The sequence below is a fragment of the Patiria miniata genome, unplaced genomic scaffold, assembly GCF_015706575.1.
Source record: "Patiria miniata isolate m_02_andy unplaced genomic scaffold, ASM1570657v1 HiC_scaffold_26, whole genome shotgun sequence".
In the NCBI taxonomy this organism is placed as follows: Eukaryota; Metazoa; Echinodermata; class Asteroidea; order Valvatida; family Asterinidae; genus Patiria; species Patiria miniata.
In genome coordinates this window covers 2105534-2125689 of record NW_024037065.1, presented here as the reverse complement: position 1 = coordinate 2125689, position 20156 = coordinate 2105534, and the positions used below count along the sequence as shown (strand labels likewise).

Below are 20156 nucleotides of genomic sequence, written 5' to 3'. Positions count from 1 at the left end.
ATCCAAGTGGCTACTCTGAAAAGTGTGATGGGTAAAGATTGCAAGAACATAACCATTCTCGACAAGCTACAGGAACATTTCGCACCATCAAGGAATGTACTTTATGAGAGATACCTGTTCCATACTGCCGATCAACAGCCAAATGAAACTGTAGACCAGTATGTCATTCGCCTGAGACAGTTGGCTGAGAAATGCAAATTCACTCAGCTAGAAACGGAGATGATCCTAGATAGACTGGTTCTTGGAACTAGAGATAAAACAGCAAGAGCACGTCTCTTCAGGCAGAAAGAATGTGATCTGAAGCAAGCAATAGAGTCCCTCCGAATCAGTGAGCTGACACAGGGACCAGCTCAAAAGATAGACGTGCCACAGACAGAAACTGTACACTCTGTGAAGAAACGAGAGAGCAGAAAAAAAAAACAGCAGCACCAGAGCAAAGCCCAGAGATCACAAAAAGACTCAGAAACTTACATCGTGCAAATACTGTGGATCTTCACATGAGTGGGACAAAAAAGAAATGCCCTGCTTATGGCAGTGCGCAAAGTGCGGGAAAATGAACCACTTCCAGACGGTGTGCAGATGGAGAGACAAGCAGTCACGATCTCGTGAAAAACTAGACTCGCATTTTTTGTTTGTAAATTTTGTGCAAGCATCCAACGTGACGCGTCGACGCGTCCGCGTAGTAGCCACGCACGCACGAAAAGGCTGATGATTGGTTTGAATTTTGCTACCCTGTTGGGGTAGCAAAAATCGAGATTATAAAGAAAAACATAAGAATTTCTCGACAAGTTGCAAAAGGCCCTCGTGGCCTCGCCACTCGCATTGTGTGGTCTCCATCCCCGGTCGCTTCGCGTTCTCGCCGCTTTGAATGCGGGCAAGTTAAGCCATGATGGCGTTGGTGAAAGGCTAGATCGACACCGGAGCGACCTGCAACGTGATGTCATTCGACAATCTGTGTGCAATCATGCAGACAGGTAAACCCCGCATGAGGAAATCAACAGCGAGGTTGAGAACTGTACAACGACAGTATCATCAACGTCAAGGGAGAATGTGATCTGAGATGTCACTACAAAGGCGTGCAGTGGAATTTTAACTTCAAAATAGTTGATTCCAGTCAGCCTCCCCTCCTGTCACGACGGACATGTACAAGGATGGGCCTCATCAGCGTACATGTGGACAGCGCAGTCAACAGCATGCAACATCACGAAGCAGCACCTATAACAGAGAGCGACATTCTGTCAGAGTTCAGCGATGTATTCGAAGGGCTAGGTAGCCTAGCTTGCGAATACCACATTGACATTGATCCTGACATGCGACCAGTCCAGAACGCACCACGTCGTGTTCCTGTTGCCATTAAAGACAAAACTACACGACAAGATATGCGACCTAGAGGCACGAGGCATCATAGCGAAGGTAATCGAGCCTACAGCATGGATCATCAGCCTGGTTGTTGTCGATAAACCAGGCAAGATGAGAGTTTGTTTAGATCAACGAGAGCCCAAATACCAGATTCCAACACTTGAAGAGATGTTATCCTCTCTATTCAATGCCAAGGTCTTTACAGTCCTCGATGCCAAGGAAGGATTTCATCAAGTTAAACTTGATGAAGATAGCTCCTTCTTGACAACCTTCTGGACCCCATTCGGCAGATACCGCTATCTCAGAATGCTGTTTGGGATAGCTTCAGCTCCTGATGAATACCAGCGACAACAGATCGATATAATACAGGGACTACCCGGTACAGCAGTCATCGCAGATGATATCCTGGTGTACGGTCGGGATGTAGCGGAACATGACAGGAGCTTGAGAGCACTACTTCAGCGAGCACGAGAGGCAAACCTGAAACTCAACCGGAAAAAGCTGAGATTGCGACTGAGTGAGGTGACGTACATGGGCCAAATCTTGACTGCCGATGGAATTCGTCCAGATCCAAGGAAGGTAGAGTCAATGCAAAACATGCAGCGGCCAGACTCGAAGAAAGCAGTCCAGCGTCTGCTGGGATGTGTCAACTACCTATCGCAATACTTGCCAAGGCTTGCAGAGGTGAGTGAGCCACTCCGAAAGCTGACAGAGCAAACCGCAGTCTTCACATGGCAGTCACAACAAGAAGAGTCCTTTCAGCAGATAAAGGACATGATCACCAGTGCTCTAGTACTTCGGTACTATGACTTGAAGGAAGAGGTCACAATACAGTGTGACGCGTCCGAGAAAGGGCTGGGAACGACTCTCCATCAGAATGGGCAACCAGCCGTATTCGCATCCCGTTCTCTTACTTATGCAGAGCAGAACTACGCACAAATAGAGAAAGAGTGCCTAGCCATAGTTTTCTCGTGCGGGAGATATGATCAGTATCTACATGGCAGAGAGCTGATCACCGTGAACACGGATCACAAGCCATTGGTTCCGATATTCACGAAGCCAATACACAAAGCACCTAAGAGGCTACAACGCATGCTTCTGACGCTACAGAAGTTCAATCTGAGAGTACAGTACCTACCGGGTAGCCAGATGTACATAGCCGACATGCTGAGCAGAGCTTCCCTGAAGACCACCGACAAGAGTCACTTGTCCGAGTACCAGATGTTCCAGCTGAGGCAAGAAAAGAGACTCATGTCAGAGATTGAAATCATCAATCAGTCCAGCTATCTTTGCATGAAGGATAGCACGTAGATGCAGATCAAGAAGGTCACACAAGCTGATCCAGTTCTACAAGTCTTGAAAAACATGGTCTTTGAAGGATGGCCAGAGCTGAGAAACGAAGTACAAATATGCATCTGCGAATACTTCGGTTTCCGAGATGAAATCACTGTTCAAGATGGCACACTCTACAAAGGCATGAGAGTCATCATACCAAAGTCGATGCACAACATGATGCTTGCCAGAATCCACTCAAGTCACCCTGGAGTAGAGGCTTGCCTATGAAGAGCCAGAGAAGTACTGTACCGGTCAAGGACAGGGTTAGCCAGTGCCAGTCCTGATCAAACAGCAAAAAGAGCCGATGATGTCATACGAAATACCCAACCGGGCTTGGAGCATAGTCAGTCAAGATCTCTTTCACTAAAGACGTGCTGACTATCTGATCACCGTAGACCACGGCAGTTTCACGCATAAAAAGTACGCCCTCTGTTGGCGAGATGGAGTTGGTGGTAATACCACGTGACAACCGAACGCGATGTAAATAAACAGTACGCGCAGCGATCCCTTTGTTTCGTTGGTGGATTTAAATACCCCGCAAAAGATATAAAGATTGATTGGTTTATTAATATGAATATGCAACATATTACTAAGGCTATTATTAAGGCTCTACAAACCATCAATGAAGCTGTGTGCGGTCGACAGTTGCCATCTAGCGTGCACAAATTCTGATAACGTGTGTTTTTTATGCAGCGTGTGACTTGTGACCTGGTACGATTTAGCGTTTTCGTGCCGTCATTTCCATTTCGAGAAAACATCATTTTTGAAGTAAAATGCAGTTTTGTGACGCATACTTGGCGAAATTCCGAGCACATTCCAACCATGTCGCTGCGGGGGCCTGCATAAACTCTGACGTAGCAGTATTAGCATGATTTATCACAGTCTGGTGTCTGTACGTCCAGAAACAGCTAGGCATCCATGCATTGTACAATGTACAGTACATAACGACGACAACAAACGCGTCGATCGTGCTAACACAAAAATGGCGTCCGACAGAGTAGATGATGCTATTGATTTTGCTGCAAGAAAGTTAGGTCTTGATAAGTTTAAAAGCCAACAAGTTAACGCTCTTCGGCAATTCGCCCAGGGTAATGATATATTTATCAATTTACCAACTGGGTTTGGAAAAAGCTTGATCTTCCAAGGTTCCACAGTTGTTGTGGACTTTTTGAAAGGTGACCGTGTTCGTGGAAACGACAACATCAGCGATTGCGACAAATCATTGGTTATTGTCGTCCTGCCGCTAAAGGCTCTGGCAGTAGATCAGTTAGACCGAGTTTGCAAACTCGGTCTGGAGGCTGCTGATATTACTTCGGATATCCCAGACCATGTTTTGGAACAATCGCCTAAATACTCGATCTTGTTTGCCAGTCCAGAGAGTCTTTGCTCAAGCAAAGGGAAGGAACTACTGCTGTTGGTCAAAAACAGATGCTGTGGATTGTTTGTTGACGAAAGTCATTGCGTATCGAAATGGTATGTACCTTCTTTAAAAAAAAAAAAATATTCAGCCATTCCTAATCCTAGGCATATTTTGCAGAACAAAATTAAATAACATTATTAAACAAAATCTGTCCCAACTGATCTGCATAAAAGCCTGGTTTCACAAAAATTAAGATTGATCTTAAACAAGTGTGGCTAGCTTAAGGAAAATGTGATTGCCACATAAATATAAATCACAAACGGGTGGGGGGGGTAAGTATGTTGTTTTGTTGGTCATGTAGATAAACTTGAAAGCCAATAGGAAGTTATCAACAGCATAAGAAATGTACACATATTTTTTCAAGTTTTTGTAATTGGCTAACTAGGTAGACATGGTGTCTACACAATAATGGATGTTCTATTCATTGCTCATGAGAATCGGTGTTGTTTTCAAAGAATTGTTCTGTGTCTGCTTTTATTGCTCTATTTACCAATTGAATACAGGAGTGCCTACCTAAGAGCTTAGAGGGTTATTCCTCCTTTATGTTAAAAGTAAGACCACTTGGGGTTTATGACAGACCTGTGAATGGCTTCTTTGAAAAGCTTTGTCAAGTAATACCCTGCCAAGCTCTTTGCATGCCCATTCATCTTCTTCCTTTCATGTTTTTATGACCTATTCACATGGGTGGCTGAGCTTGTGAACCATCCTTAAACATTCTTATGGCTTCAGATTATTAATTCCAAGGAGGTGCAAATGAACATTCATTACCCATAGGCCATAAAAGTTTATTTATTTAATTTTTTTTTAGTGCCAAAAATAAGACTTGAGATAAATATCCCGATTGGATAGAGTCCAAAACAATATATAAAGAAAACAGAAAAAAGAAGAAGTAAGAGTTAAAGTGACAATCAAGCATTACAAGGTGTTTTTTCCCCCAACGTTTTAAAATACTTGTACATGTAATGGTTTGCAGCAATATCATGGGAGTGATGTTTTTCATTTAAAACCACTACAAAGAGAGCAAGATTATCTCCATGATGTTATTGCAAAGATCACTTCATTGTAATTGTAATAGTAGTTTCAAATCCTACTGTAAAAGCCAAAAACTTGTATTATAAAATTAATGGATAATCCACATTTTTTAAATTATCATAATATCCTTTTGTCATAATTCACAGGGGTCATTCATCAAGTCAGAGAACAGTTTTTCGGAAGTGCCATGGCCAGTTAGGAGAGTTACGCTCCATCTTGAACCAATCAACGTGCGTTGTAGCGATGACAGCAACTGCAACAACCACAATGAGGCAACAATTGTTGACAGTTTGGGGCTGAGGAACTACAGCTTAATAGAAGTAAGTCCTGAACGTCATAACATTAAATATGTGGTTGTCAAGACAGCTGACAAGAACTTTTAAGCCATCTTCAAGTGGATTGCGGATGAGATCTCGGAGAAGGGCCGTTCGACAGAGTGAGTTATATTGTACTGTCAGTCACGGAAGAATGTCGGTGAACTATACTCCTTATTCTGCTCTCTTCTTCCAAAGGAGTCGCATGCATTCTTCGATATGTATCATACTAACACTGAAGGAGATGTTAAAAGGACAATTATTAATAGCTTTGCACTAGAGGACGGCGAGGTTCGAGTACTCTTTGCAACCATTGCATTTTGCCTTGGAATTGATGTACGCGGGCTTCATACTGTTATATTGGTAGGTCAACCAACATAATTAGATGACCTAATGCAGTTGAGTGGGCGGGCAGGTCGTGATGGCAACCAGAGTGTGGCACTCGTTGTAAACTATCCCGGTGCTAGCGCTGGTTTGAAAACTAGTGAGGGCATGAAAGCATTCATGAAAGGAGAAGAATGTAGACGGCTAGCCATCAAGAACAACTTCCCATCTAGTGGTGATGAAAGAGTCATAGCTAAACACAACTGCTGTGACATTTGTGCAAAAACATGTTCATGTGATGAAAACACATGCTCAGCTGAACCATCACATGCTAAACAGCAGATACGGGATATCATGCTGCATGGGCTAGGATCAGCTGAATGCTAAGTTGTTACTGTGACAGACAGTGCTGTTTCCGAACTAAAGTGCAAGCTGCAAGAATACAAAGAAACATTACTGACAGACAGTAGTGACCACTTGTATACAAGTCAAGATATAGCACGTGGACTTTCCGACTTGACACCTAAAGAATAAAGTCAATGAGTGTCCGTTGTTTTTCCCTTCAGTGAGTTTTGTGAGCGATACGCATTTGGACGCAAAGAAATCGCCTTGGAAGTATGGAACATTGTAAAAACCGTTGTGTATGACCAAAGTGTCCAGTCAACTAATGATGTTGCTGGTTTTTTGGACATGTTGGAGTCGGATACATCTTCAGATATTTCTGAAGAGGATGCTTTTCATGGGGAGTACGCTGAGCTTGAGGTTGTATATACCAGTGAAAGCGATTAAATGGCAACACTTATGTGAAAATTTTTAGTTCAGGATCTGGAATACAAAACACTTGATGACTGCTCCCATGTGCATAATGTTTTGAAGCTGCAACCTTCTTGGAATCGTTTTAACTCCAATAAATAAACAAAACAATAAAATTCAAATATAATTTTTAGACCTTTTCTTGCATGAATTCATTTTCCTGATATTCTACACATCTAAATTTTGACTGGACTTGACTGCTTAAATAGAAGGAGGGTTAATGCCATAGGGGTGCAGACCACCATAACCCTGTAAATTCCTGCGCGCGAGCTCATTAATATTTTGTGATCCCACCGATGATTTTGTATAAGCGGTCCTCGAGGCCTATATTTGAGATAGATTGTAGAAATATTGCTGGAGATCAAGTATTTGGGACTTGTAGCTTCCAACTCGGGGGATTTTGTGCCCCAAAAAGCCGAACTTGTAGGTCTAAGTCGCATAGAGGCGGGGGGATACATGTAGACCTTGGCCCAGACATTGGCAACCGCTTAAGGGGTGGTTTGGGGGGAGGGGCATATAAAACAAATCATCTAATCAGCTAATGTGGGAAAAGTTGAGCAGAAAATTGTGCCGGAAGTCGTAATCATTAATTTCAAGTGAAAAAAAAAAATCACTGCCTCACTCCTGAGAGCCCCAAGATGGCGCTCTTTATGTTTGATTTTGCGTTTATTCCTATGGACGCGTATTTGGTGGTCTGGAACCATAGGAGCTTTCAGTTCAAAAACATGTGTTTTATGTGGGCAGTAAAGATGTAAGTACAGTAACACACATATATTAGGCATATTAGGATTTTTCTTTCTTTTAGTTTCTCAGCTGTCAAATTGGAGATTTAAAAACAGTGTACACATTGATTCACTGTTCATGGCACTTTGCCACTTTCATCATTTTTTGGCAAACTGTACTTTGCATGCCTGATGTATGTAAATGTGAAGGCCATATTTCATATAGGAAGGCCATATTGGAAGGCCATATTGGATATTTCTTACTGTTCTTGTTTGACATTTATCAAGTTAAGACACGAATTTCCCACTTTAAGAGATTACAGAAGAATTTATACATGTACACTCATTGGGGTTGCTATTTGTTTCTGACTTTTGTACAAGTACATGTATGCATTAACTTCAGTGCACATTATCTTTTAAAGTTTGCCTTTTACATTTTAATCATTACAATGCACATGAAGGATGCTATTTACGTGGTGTAAATACTCAGTTTAATAAAGTATTCAATAGGTACATGTATAGTGCACTTATCCCATTGTTTACTCAACCATAATTGTATCATTACCAAAAAATAATGACCAATATAATGACAGTTATTTTTTATATTGAGTAAATTTTCATTTTTTGTTCCCGTATGAAGCTGATTATATTATAATCATTGTTTATGTGACATGTTAAGGACACATAAATAAGGTCAGAGTTTTTTCAAACAAACTTTTCAACCATTATTAAAATGATAATTGGTGCTTCTACCAACTTTATACAACCACGTAAGATTTTTTGGTGAAAAAATGATGACCAAAAAATATGACCAAACAGTTATTTCATATTGAGTGAATTTTCATTTTTTGTTCCCGTATGAAGCTGATTATGTTATAATCATTGTTTATGTGTCATTTGAAGGACACATTATTAAATTGATAATTGGTGCTTCTACCAACTGTACATGTATACAACCACGTAAGACTTTTGGTAAAAAAATGGTTTACTAATTTATTCAAATTTGCAAATTTGTATTGTTTGAGTTTTAATTTGTTTGATAAAGTCTCATTTACTTAGTGTTTACAAACCCGGTGTATTCATTCTTTGCATAGGTTACTGTATATATAGTGTAATAACCAATGACTTATTGTTGTCATGTAGTCAGACATTAATTTTTGTGGTGTGATGGTCACATATGTAGATTCCAAAACAACTATGTGAAATATGACTGGACAGTATTAACTAGGCAGTATACCTTTCAAAATTGAATGAACATAAAACTTTTCAATTGGTTATTTAAAACTATTTACAATTGAGTTATTGATGAAGGCTGTTGTGTAATATAACGTTTTACCTACAAGTTGTTTCACCAAAAATACCTGTACATAATTATTTTGATGGCACTTGATTGTTGATCATATTAAAATGAATGATAATTGTATGGTTTTAATCAATGAAACAATTATCTATTGTGTGTTTATGTCCAGGTTTAATCAAGTGTGAACCGTTATTAGCAAACTTTAAGCTGTAGGCACAATGTCCAATCAAATGATCAAAAGACCAGTCAAATTGTGTCTTGTCAGGTTTCGTGCAGTCCTTCAGTTTGTTTTCAAAAGAGCTGCTGAATCCCTTTTTGCATTTATATTTTATCTCATGCTTTCAATGAAACTTGCCGGGGGAAAAATAGCACAAGAAATTAGATTTTGCCATAATTTCAAAAGATTTTATAACAATACAACAGTGTACGATAAGACATTACCAACTTTAGTATTACTTGTTGATGTCAATTGTCAACCAACGTTGGCCCTTCTTCTTTGTACGGTTAGACTGCCTAAGATTGTTCAGGTAGTTTCTTCATTGTGCTTTGCCATATGCTTCAAAGAAGTCTTCATCCACTTGTGAAGGTCTGGAAGGCTGACTGTTGAAAGCATTGAGAAGGGAAAGTCTGGGAAATGGAAGTGTTTCCTTCCGGGCTGGACATCAAACACTCTATCTTTGTGAAGCTCAAATGCAAGGTCCAGTTGGTCCTTTGTGATCTTGGTTGGGTGTTTTCCTGATGGCTTGTGAACTCTTGCCTGCTGGTTTACCGAGGTTAGGAGTTCATCGATGATTTGAGCTGAACGGCTTATACGATCAATGTTGTTCTTGGTAACTATCCCCCTCAGACCCCCACAGTTCTCCTTAAACACTCTATTTTGGTGCTCTAGTTCTCGATCTACCTCGATGTTATGTTTTATTTGGCCTGTCTTATTCACAAACCGATTCCATTTCAGCTCAAATGTCAATCGGGGGGTGAGAAAGCAATTCACCTGTGCCAACAAACGAAGAACCTGGTAGCTGTACTTGGGTTTGTTGGCTGCTTTAAAGTGAAGCAAGAACTTGTACACAGACGGATTATTCGGTCGCCATCACCCATCTGACGAGCATCATTAAATCGTAGGCAAGCATACACAAACTGAGTGCTGTTCGGGAGTAATTGAAAAGAGCATCCTTCTGAGGAGACAATCCCGGTTTCTGTTGTGCTGGCTGTTGAATCCCAGGGTGTACCTTTTTCATGTGAGTTTTCAGACCTCTTTGCGTAGAGTATGTCTTGTTACAATTAGGACAGGACAATCTGGACGAATCTTGTTTCATCTCATCAATGCTGGGAAGGGCTTACTTGTTGACAATTTCTTCGAGAACCATGTGCACATAGTGGCTGCGGTCGTGATGAACTGCAAATTGAAACTCATTCTGTGTTGGGTTATCAGCAATTGAGTCAATCCCAAAGTACTTCATGGATGCTGCTATCACCAAGGAAGTGGTGAATTGAGTTATTAGGTCGGCAGCTGCATTGATGTTTCTCATTGGATCACTGGTGACTCCGCGTGCCTCCAAGAAGTTACGTGCTGCGTACAAGGTTCCCTTGTCACCACTTGATGTTGTGTCGTATAAGTGTGACCATATCACCTGGTAAACAAAGAAACTTGTTACTTCCAGAATGAGGTATATTTTGTTGGTACCTGGTTTGGGGGGCGAAGGGTAGGTTGACCCTGACCTTCCAAACTCCTCTGTAAACAACACATGGAAAATGTTGTACTATTAAAAAATATATATATATATTGATTGACAACTTATTGCCAAAAATGCTTGCCAGGGAGATGGATCCTCTTCATTCATCCATGTTGGAGGAAAATGGCTGGTAATCGGTGGTAACTTGTGAGTTGAAGGCCCTCCTCTCCTTTTTTGTTTTTGTTAAATATTTACTTTCCAGTTATATTTTGTGAAACTGCATCTATTCTCAAGATTGTCCGATTAATTTTAGATTAAATTTTGAAACAATTATGTTTCTTTCTTTTGTAAGAAGATTAAGGCTAGAGCAGACCCCCCCCCCCCGGAAGGAAACAGTGCACAAAGGTTTCCTTTGTGGGATTTGAGAAAACAGTACATAAATGTTTCCTTTGTGGGATTGGAGGAAACAGTACATAAATGTTTCCTTTGTGTGATTGTTTAACCTACCTGATAATAGCTTGCCAAGGCGTGAAAGTCTGCAATGACTGGTACAATGCCTTTCAGCTTCCCACTGGGGGTTGTAGAATTCTGCTGTTCTGCCTTACATTAGCTTTCTCTCTCGCATGTTAGCAGATCCCTTGCGCTGATTACTGCGGTGATTTTTTCTGTACCATAGCCAGGCACATACTTATGGAGATGATGCATGATGTTATAAATTCCGTTTGTGTCGTTTTCGCTCTCCATCAGCACGCCAAGGTTTACCTGATCAAAAAGAATGAGGATACAAATAAGTGGATCCAACACTAGCTTACAAGTGCAATTTTTGATTTGCCCTGATTTGCATTCGAATGACTGCTGTATGAAAAAGGGCCGGCGCTAGTGTAACAAATGAGGTATCAAACTGCGCAAAACTTTTCTACAGATTTGTGTTTAAGAATAACGGTCACTTGAAAAAAGTGGGAAGTTAATTTGTATGCTATGTTTATTTATACCCATGTTCATGTTTCTTATTTTATTTTTTTTTTTGGGGGGGGGGGGACCTGCCTATACTATCGGTTACGAGAAAAACTAGCTCCAGCCCTAAATGACAACCCAATGATAAAACTCAGGGCTGGGTAACTCCAGCTAGGCCACCGTATGCATTAGAAATATCCCGCCAACATACCTTGCAAACGCATGCTGATTTATCGTTTCTGTCCGTTGTGACAAACTCAAACTCTATTACCAATTATTCCAACTATACTCTTATTAAATTACATGATTAAAATCGTGCACTGATGGGTCTCATCCCGGCAATAAGCGACGAAATGTGCTCACAATCGTCACTGAAAAGTACTCACATACATGTACAGTACACACAACCACACATCCACGAGATGCACACAAATGGCACACCATTGAAAAATATTTTAAGTCTGGTCCTCAAGTACTGCACTGCGCACACTGCATTGATGTCTATCAGGTGCTTGACTGCATTCTTATTAGACTTGTCAACAGTCCATCCATTATCGCGACATTTCGCCAGAAGTTTTCGATACTTTACAAATATTTTTTTTTCGTTAGAAAATGGTAGAAAATAGGAAATTCGTAATTTTTTAGTGGCAAATCGTATTTTCGTAATTTAACAAACAATTCGTAATAATTACGAAAAAATCGTACTTGTTGGCAGCTATGCAAAAAGATAGGAGACTATTTGTTCAATTTAAGAATTTTGAGTACGTTGTGCGATTATTTCATTTTTTTTAAGTTAATTTAAAAACTGAACATGCGTGTATGATTTCAAATTCTATTTTTTTCACCACATTTATGTCATGCCATATTGTCACGTATTTGGATGAAAGATCCAAGAAGCACAATTAAGTTTTTCTTTTAATTATAGCCAGTTTTGTCATTTTAAAAGTGAACTCATGATTGTGGCTGTGCACAAAATTATGTAGTTTGTGAAATTTGCCTAAACCAATGGTCATTCTTTGCCAAAACATTTGGCGTAAGGACAAACTGTGACAACAGCACTAGTAAAAGTTTCCATTTGTGATTACCATTTCTTACTTTGAAATCTAATCAAGCCAAGTATGTAGTTTAAAGTTAATGTACATATATACAAATTATGTACCTCTCATATTTGTTCTTACATGGCGAAGAAGGTTTGTCTTGAACATTTCTAGCCACTGGAGTCTGTTCTATATAAACAGAAAAAACAAACACTAATTATAACAGTTTATCAATGTTTCAGCTGTTTGTCAGCATCTAGGAATGACTTAAACAAAGATTTAACAAATCAAAAGTAACGCTTGTATTAATTGATTTGGTTTTTTTTTCGTAGTAATACCCCTTTATTCACAGAATTCAATTTTTCATCCATCATTTTCGGATCCAGCACCCCTGTTAGGCTGTAAAACTTTCTTCTACTATATCAATGCCTCTTCCTAACCCTAAACTTTGCCCTTTCTGAAATTTGACTAGACTATCACATCCACATTTCCTTTTTTTGGTAGGAGAAAGTCTATTTCAATTTGATGCTATTTTTTTGTCAATACTTTTTATCTTGATTTGGTTGCTACTTTTTGATCAATCAATTCCCGTTGGTGGTTTTTAAGATGTATTGAAAAGGGCCGGTGTCTAGATGCTATCAATATTGTGGCGCTAGCAGTCAACATTCCTGGCTCAGTTGGGGGTAATTGACACCAGGGGCCTAGTGACTGTCCTGATGAATAAAGACATTATATGTATCAGTCTTTCCTTTCTGGACTCGGAGGTATATGCTGGAAAGGACTCACTTTAATTTCATCATTTATAATTAAGACACGAGGGCTCTGGAACCACTAAATGAACTCGGAAGTAATCAATACATCATTGTATACTATAGGCTCCGAGAGAATAACGATTTAAAGTTAATAGTTTATTTCAGAGAATCGCCTTCTTTTCTGTGCTCAATTCTGTATTTTTTCTTTAAAATTTGGGTTTCAATTTTTACTAGGCATTAGGCCAAATTTGTAGATCTAGTATGTTCTCCTTGACTGACAAATACATGTACCAATGCACTTTATTTATGTAAGCCAAGAAAGAGTCAGTCATGGTCATAATGGGCATACCCGTTTTGGGCTATTGAATTTGAATTTGGGCTATAAAATTGAATTTTTTCACAAATTCATCTGAAAATAAATACTTGACGAATCGACCAATACAACTCTAAATGACACTGTCAATAAGTTCAGTTTCTTATCAAACTTGTTTTTCATTTTAAAAGTGTCTTTCAACAGTGGAAACACCAACGGTTGTAGGAAATTTTAAAATGGCGACCATCTTGAAAAAAAAATAGAAACAAAAAGCCCCTCTTCCTACTTTTTTTTCAAGAACCCGGACGAGAAACATGTTATTTTTTATCTGGCCTTATGCAAATACAAAACACTACTACTAGACCCTGTCGCCTTCTTTGATCCCTACTTCAAGTTTGATCACTTTCTGAGACTTTTAAACTTTGAATGCATTGTGTTCCCCCGTCATGATGGACTTCACTGGCGCTGGCTTTTTTTTTTATAGCTCCATGGGCACGAGGGGTCCAGCATGTCCAGGTATCCTTCCTGGATTGTTTGGACACTTGCCAATCTTAATTTGAGTATTAAACTCCAAGTTAAATGCTCATCAGAGTTCGTCCATGTTGGTGTAGTTTCATGATGATAGATAAATTCGCCATGGCCGTCGAGCCATACGCTGGAAATTAAACTTACAAGTTTATAAAAAATAGCTAAAATCGTGATGATTTAGATACCTTGACCATGGTGTTGACACATAATGAAAAGTTGACATAGGCAATTACAAACGGACACAATAAAGCTCAAGTATACGCAGGGCGCTGCATACACACACTACAGAACTCACGTTACACAACACGCGCGTGTGTGTGGGGGTGGCTAACCGTGGGCTAAACATGGGCTAACAAATCAAATCACTGACTGGCTATATTTTTTCAACCCAAAATGGTCGTCGGAATTTATTGTCCAATTAGAATGCTTCTTATATCAGCATTTAGAGAATTTTATCAACTTTATGAATGACGTCCCCCCAAGGTTGCTGATCTTTTCGTTTTGACGATGTGATAAAAAACACCCGGACATGCGTACTAAAAAAATAGTTTACGCGCGCTTCGTCGGTGTGCACTATTGAATAGGAGCACAAAGCGTGGATGTGTTTTTTTTTTTCAAACTAAAATGGTTGTTTTTGGCCGAGCACTGTCAAAGACAAATTTCATCCCTATAGAAAGCTGAAGATGTCTTCTTTCGTGTTCTGATAACACCAGATTTGTACGTTGCCTAGTTTTAAAGATGTACACGCAGTGTTACGATGAGCAAATGTCCACTAAAAACCTTTCATTATGAAAATGAGGGAAACATATTTAAGTTACCCACCTTTTCAACAGCTCGAGCAAAAAAAGGCAGCATTGCTCAACTCGTGTCCGCAGCTGCGGCAAAAAGCCATGGTTTCGCACTGAAGAAGCTCAGCTACCTCTGCCCTCGGATCTTCTAGAAGATCCGTGCTCTACCGCCCTCCCTCCATCATCGGTTCGCGATGGAGTATAATTATGTCAAAGGGTATTCATGTCAAACCGCTGATCTTTGGTGTATAACTGCGCGTGTGCTCTGATCTGCATATCATAGCGCATGCATGCTGCGCTGCACGGTTTCCTATGGTGGCCCTGGCCTGACTGAACATCAAAAATCAAGATTTCTGCGATGTCGCATATTTGTTTTGCACATTTCTGCGCCTATTTCGGCGATGTTGCACATTTTATCGCTCATTTCTACGCATATTTCTGCGATGTCGCCCATTTTATCGCACATTTTCATCGCAGAAATCTGCGATAAAATGTGCAACGTCACAAAAATCTGCGCAGAAATCTCCGATATTTTGTGCGACATTGCAGAAATGTGCGCAGATTTCTGCAATAAATTGTGCAATATCGTAGAAATAGGCGCGAAAATATGCGATATATCGCAGAAATGTGCAATAAAATGTGCGATATCGCAGAAATCTGCGCAGAAAATGTTCGAAAAAAATGTGCGACATCGCAGAAATCTACGCAGAGATCTCGATGTGTGATGTCCTTTCAGGGCCACCATAGTTTCCCCTCTGCAGTATAACGTTGTAGTCGCTGCATGTGAAATAAAAATTAATGAACACGTGCTAAACCATAGACTGGCCTCAGTCATTTGCTTTTCAAACCGCGGCGAATCATGCTTTTGCCGCAACGAATTTGCATTTGCCGCGGCGAATTTGCTCTTGCCGTGACCGTTTTGCTGTTGTCGTGGCCCTTTGGCTCTTGCCGTGGCCCTTTGGTTCTTGCTGTGGCCCATTTGCGCTTACCGCGGCGCTTTTGCTTTTGCCGTGGCCTTTTTGCGCTTGCCGCGGCGCTTTTGTTTTTGCCGTGGCCCTTTTGCGCTTGCCGCGGTGCTTTTGCTGTGGCCCTTTTGCGCTTGCCGCGGCGCTTTTGCTTTTGCCGTGGCCCTTTTGCGCTTGCCGCGGCGCTTTTGCTTTTGCTGTGACCCTTTTGCGCTTGCCGCGGCGCTTTCCGTTTGCCGAGGCGCTTTTCGCTTGCCGTGGCGCTTTTGCTTTTGCCGTGGCCCTTTTGCACTTGCCGCGGCGATTTTGCTTTTGCCGTGGCCCTTTTGCGCTTGCCGTGGCCCTTTTGCTTTTGCCGTGGCCCTTTTGCGCTTGCCGCGGCGCTTTTGCTTTTGCCGTGGCCCTTTTGCGCTTGCCGCGGCGCTTTTGCGCTTGCCGTGACAGTTGTGGGCCACCGTATTTTACAGGTTGCTTTACACTGTCTTTCACTAACAGTCCAGCAAGGTATTTCAAAATGATTTGGTAGTTTTATTGTTTGATGTTTGCAAATGTTGTATTTTCCCTTTAAGTACACCCTTCTTCGTGCAGTTTGGTCATAAAAAAATAGCATTGTCCGTGTATGGAACTCTTTCCAGTAAAGCAAATAATGAATGTTTTTTTTTTCATTTGTTTGGTAGTACGAACATCTTTGTTAAAAGATACAATATTCCATTCAACTCTGCTTTGTCTCATGGCATGGAACACTTCATCTTTTTAATGTGTGCATCAAGTGTTTATATGAACATTAATTATTATTAATAATGCACCTAAGTATTCTGGCCACCTGTGTGAAATGGTCAGTGGTCACTTTGCACCCTGAGCTTATTTGTGTTGTATTTTCATCGTAACAGTTTGGCCAAAAAACTTGAGGGTGCCCCTATTGTCAACACTCAAAAGGAGTCTAATAGTTTCTATGTCAATCACATTTGAACATTGCCGAGTGACTCCAGGCATTCATAAGCATCACTGACAGTCATGTACATGTACACATTTGATACTGTGGCGCGCTCGCTTGTCTATGGATAAGGAATTACACCCACACCAACAAGAGCTGACTATCCCACAAAAATATTTAATGACCTTACATGCGCATGAGCGGTTACACGCAAATAAGGGGGGACTACGTCACGAACGGAGGATTCAAGTCCTAGGCCTGTCCGTTTGTTGGAAATATACCAACGCTAAAGGAATACCAGTTCACGTGGCAAGCAACCTAGAGGTGACCAGGGAACCTCACTACACATGTGTCTTAGAGAACAAGAAACAACTCTTTATTCGATCCAAATACACAAGCTTAAGGTTCAATGAGTGGCCAATAAACCTCGCAGAACAACGTTCCCCGCTGCTCTAGGTTTATCCCTATAAAGTAAGCCTTACACAACAATAACCTCTTATTATACAATGCTTACAACAACCAGCCTAACCAGGCTCTATGTAATTAACCTCGTCGATTATCTAGAAAGATTATTCCACATTGGCAAGAACCTCACTGTGCACACCCAGTGCGATCAACAGCAACAAGTTATGAACTGCACACACTGATTAAGACTTTACCAGAGTAACCCTCACATGCAACCTAGCATACAGAAATCACTGGGCTCAGGTTACGGAGCGCGGTTTATAACCCCGAGGTGACTCCTGGCGACAAAGGTCGACAGGCAACAGGCAACCCAATTCCCGACCAGGGAATACTGCTGCACATACCACACGAACCTTAGGTCTCCAGTCACCAGCTCAACCCACAGCCACCCAGGCTGATTTCCCCTTACAACAAAAGGTCTAGCTTGCTAATTATGACTCTAAAGTCTCACCATCCGCCCTTGACTTGCACGCCGCGTTGCCCAAACTTCCGATAGCAGCAGCGGCGAACATGCACGAGGTTTACTCGGATTCGGAGCTCAACGCTAAGTTTCCACTAATCGATGTTCACACAACGGCGTCTTTAGACGGACTGCCTAAAATCTCTGACTACGCGCTATACCCTACGCACGACGTCGGGGAACCAGGCGAGCCATGGTAAACTCGCACCAGTCCACCGGCTGTTTCGCCACAATACATACTGTAATGTTTACATTATTGCAATGCATTTGTATAGCCACCTTCTACTGCATGTGTTCTAGAGCAGTATATGCTTATGACCCTTGACCTGAATGGCACGTACTGAATTACACACTCTCATACCAGGTATCCATCCTGCACAATCGTGTCTCCCTTGTCCATTCATTTCGGCTCCGATATTCATCATTCATTAGTCTTAGTCAGACATCATACATACATTAGATCAAGTGTGGATGTGCTATGAAACTTTGGCATAGTGGCCACCTGTTCACAGTGGCCCCCTTTTTCTGGTCTCTCGGATTGTCACTCTATCTAGGTTTGACTACCTGCAAACAAAATAGGGCAGTTAAGTGGGTAAAAACAACTACTTTTGGATAACATTTTGATCTCTCTGTAAACGTGTTAATAAAATAATATACAATAATATTGAGAATTTTAGACAAAAAGCTAACAAATTTATTAATTATCTGGAAACACAAAAGTACATGTTCTCAACAGGTACATGTTACATATGGATAATGGCAATTTTATTCTTGCTCTTGGGGATGTTTATATATTTAAAAACATACTACATGTACATGTTACATAATGTACTAAATAATATAATAAAACAGTGAATACAATTTTATTTATGAAGATTGTGTAGCTTGAATATTATTCTGCACATTCATTGGACTTGTGTGTTACATGTAACCGGAACAGTTAAGTCTGTCTTGCGGACTGTCTTGTGATGCATGCTTAGTACAGTCTACCATCAGTCAACCCTGCTGTACATGTACATGTAGAACTGCACAAAGAGCACTTTGCCTTTTTATAGAAAAACAAATTGCAGATGGTGAATTAAATGAAAGGACACTTAGCCTCATATTCTTCAAATTTCATGTACTTTCTTGAAACACAGCATGAAAACACAGTACCTGAAAACACAGTACAGCTAATCAAAAGGAACAACTGATTGACAAAGATTTGTCAGGGCACAACAAACAGTTACAATTTTGTCCACGGCTGGTACATCTCCAAGTTCATTCAACAGGTAGTCAATTGGCATTGTCCCTGAGAGTATCGTGTATTTATTTCTTGTCAAACCAATAACACGCTCCTCATGTATCCTCACATGTGCTACGTTTCGCGTGGTCTCGGTGTCCAAGGCAGACAATTGTGACTTTCCTTTGGTAAAGCTCGGAATTTTCAGTTCAGCACACACCATCCCTATGCTTTCTTCGATATCAAATCCTCTGTCGGCCATGATGATATCACCAGGAAGTAGTTTGTCCAACAAACCACTGTTTTCAGTCACATGCCAGGCTTTTGAAAAAAAAAACCACCTGAGCCTTGTGGTGTTATTGCTGTTAAAAACGTTACATTGTTATGATGCTTGTATGATGACCATGTTTGTGCACGTGCCAAGGGGTTTGAAGTTCGCTCCACAAATATCTCATAATAATCCACGATAACTGCCACCTTCTTAGCAAAATATTGCCTGAATGACATTGGCATTGTTTCCCTAAGTTGTTCTCTCTCTCTGGCCAAAAAATCAGTATTTTAAGTCGCAAATAAAGTACATGAATGACAGTAAGAAAAAGCCTAGATGCAGTAGTTGGGAAATATGAAATCTGTAAGCGAGATCCTGTATGGGTAAATTGATTCGAAGTTCCATCAAAACAATGATAAGTTTTTGAAATTTAGTCAAACAATTCTCTTGCTATCAGAAAAATATGGTTTAACAAAATCAAACACTGCCATAAGAGTTAAAAAACTTGGCATTCCAGTGTAATAAGTCACTTTCTTGTTATCGCCATTGACAGAATCCTCAGAAATGGTGGTTTCTATCAGCTTCTCCTTCAGTTCTCTGTTTTTAGTAGTCAGCCTCTGGCATTCAGCAACTGTTTGCTGGTACAGGTCCTCACATTGCACAGTGGGTTGTTCAACGGTCATTCATTCCTTCATGCAGCACTGTCAGACATGCACTCGAGCTGCTAGGTGCAGAAACACATGGAGAATCAACTTCCGGGGAATCACATGGCATATGGACATCTCTTGCTTTATGTGACAATTCAAGCAGTGTCACTGCCGCAACATTTGATCTCGTTTTGTCTGTCGCTCGCAGACTCTTTGATACCGCTCTAAACCATCATGCTTGGCAGAAGACGTCTTGTTGCGAGATTCTGCAGTGAGCTTCAATGAGGGAGCCCAGTCTGGATGGTTCTTCTTGTACAGATCTGCAGGTTTTCTAAATATTACCATCACATTTGTTTTATCCGGAAAGTCGGGGGAAAAACTATGAAATACTGCCCGCGTAGACCGGGAGCCAGGGGGGGGGGGGGGGGGGGGGGGTCAGCCTAGCTGGAAAGTTAACCAATTTTCATGTATGCAGCAATGATCCACATGCATACCAATGTAAGGAAATGGACGTCTGCCGGGCACACTGTG

General features: G+C 40.9%; 1 protein-coding gene and 1 pseudogene across 1 annotated transcript; one reads left to right on the top strand and one right to left on the bottom strand.

Moving 5' to 3' along the window:
* Positions 1–3624: 3624 nt before the first annotated feature.
* Positions 3625–5485, top strand: LOC119733729. Its single transcript, XM_038207109.1, has 2 exons — positions 3625–3960; positions 5293–5485. The coding sequence occupies exons 1-2, from the start codon at positions 3677–3679 to the stop codon at positions 5444–5446; spliced, it is 438 nt and encodes a 145-aa protein (XP_038063037.1). The 5' UTR covers positions 3625–3676; the 3' UTR covers positions 5447–5485.
* Positions 5486–9142: 3657 nt separating this feature from the next.
* On the bottom strand, positions 9143–12451 carry LOC119733728 (annotated as a pseudogene).
* Between the last annotated feature and the right edge of the window lie 7705 nt (positions 12452–20156).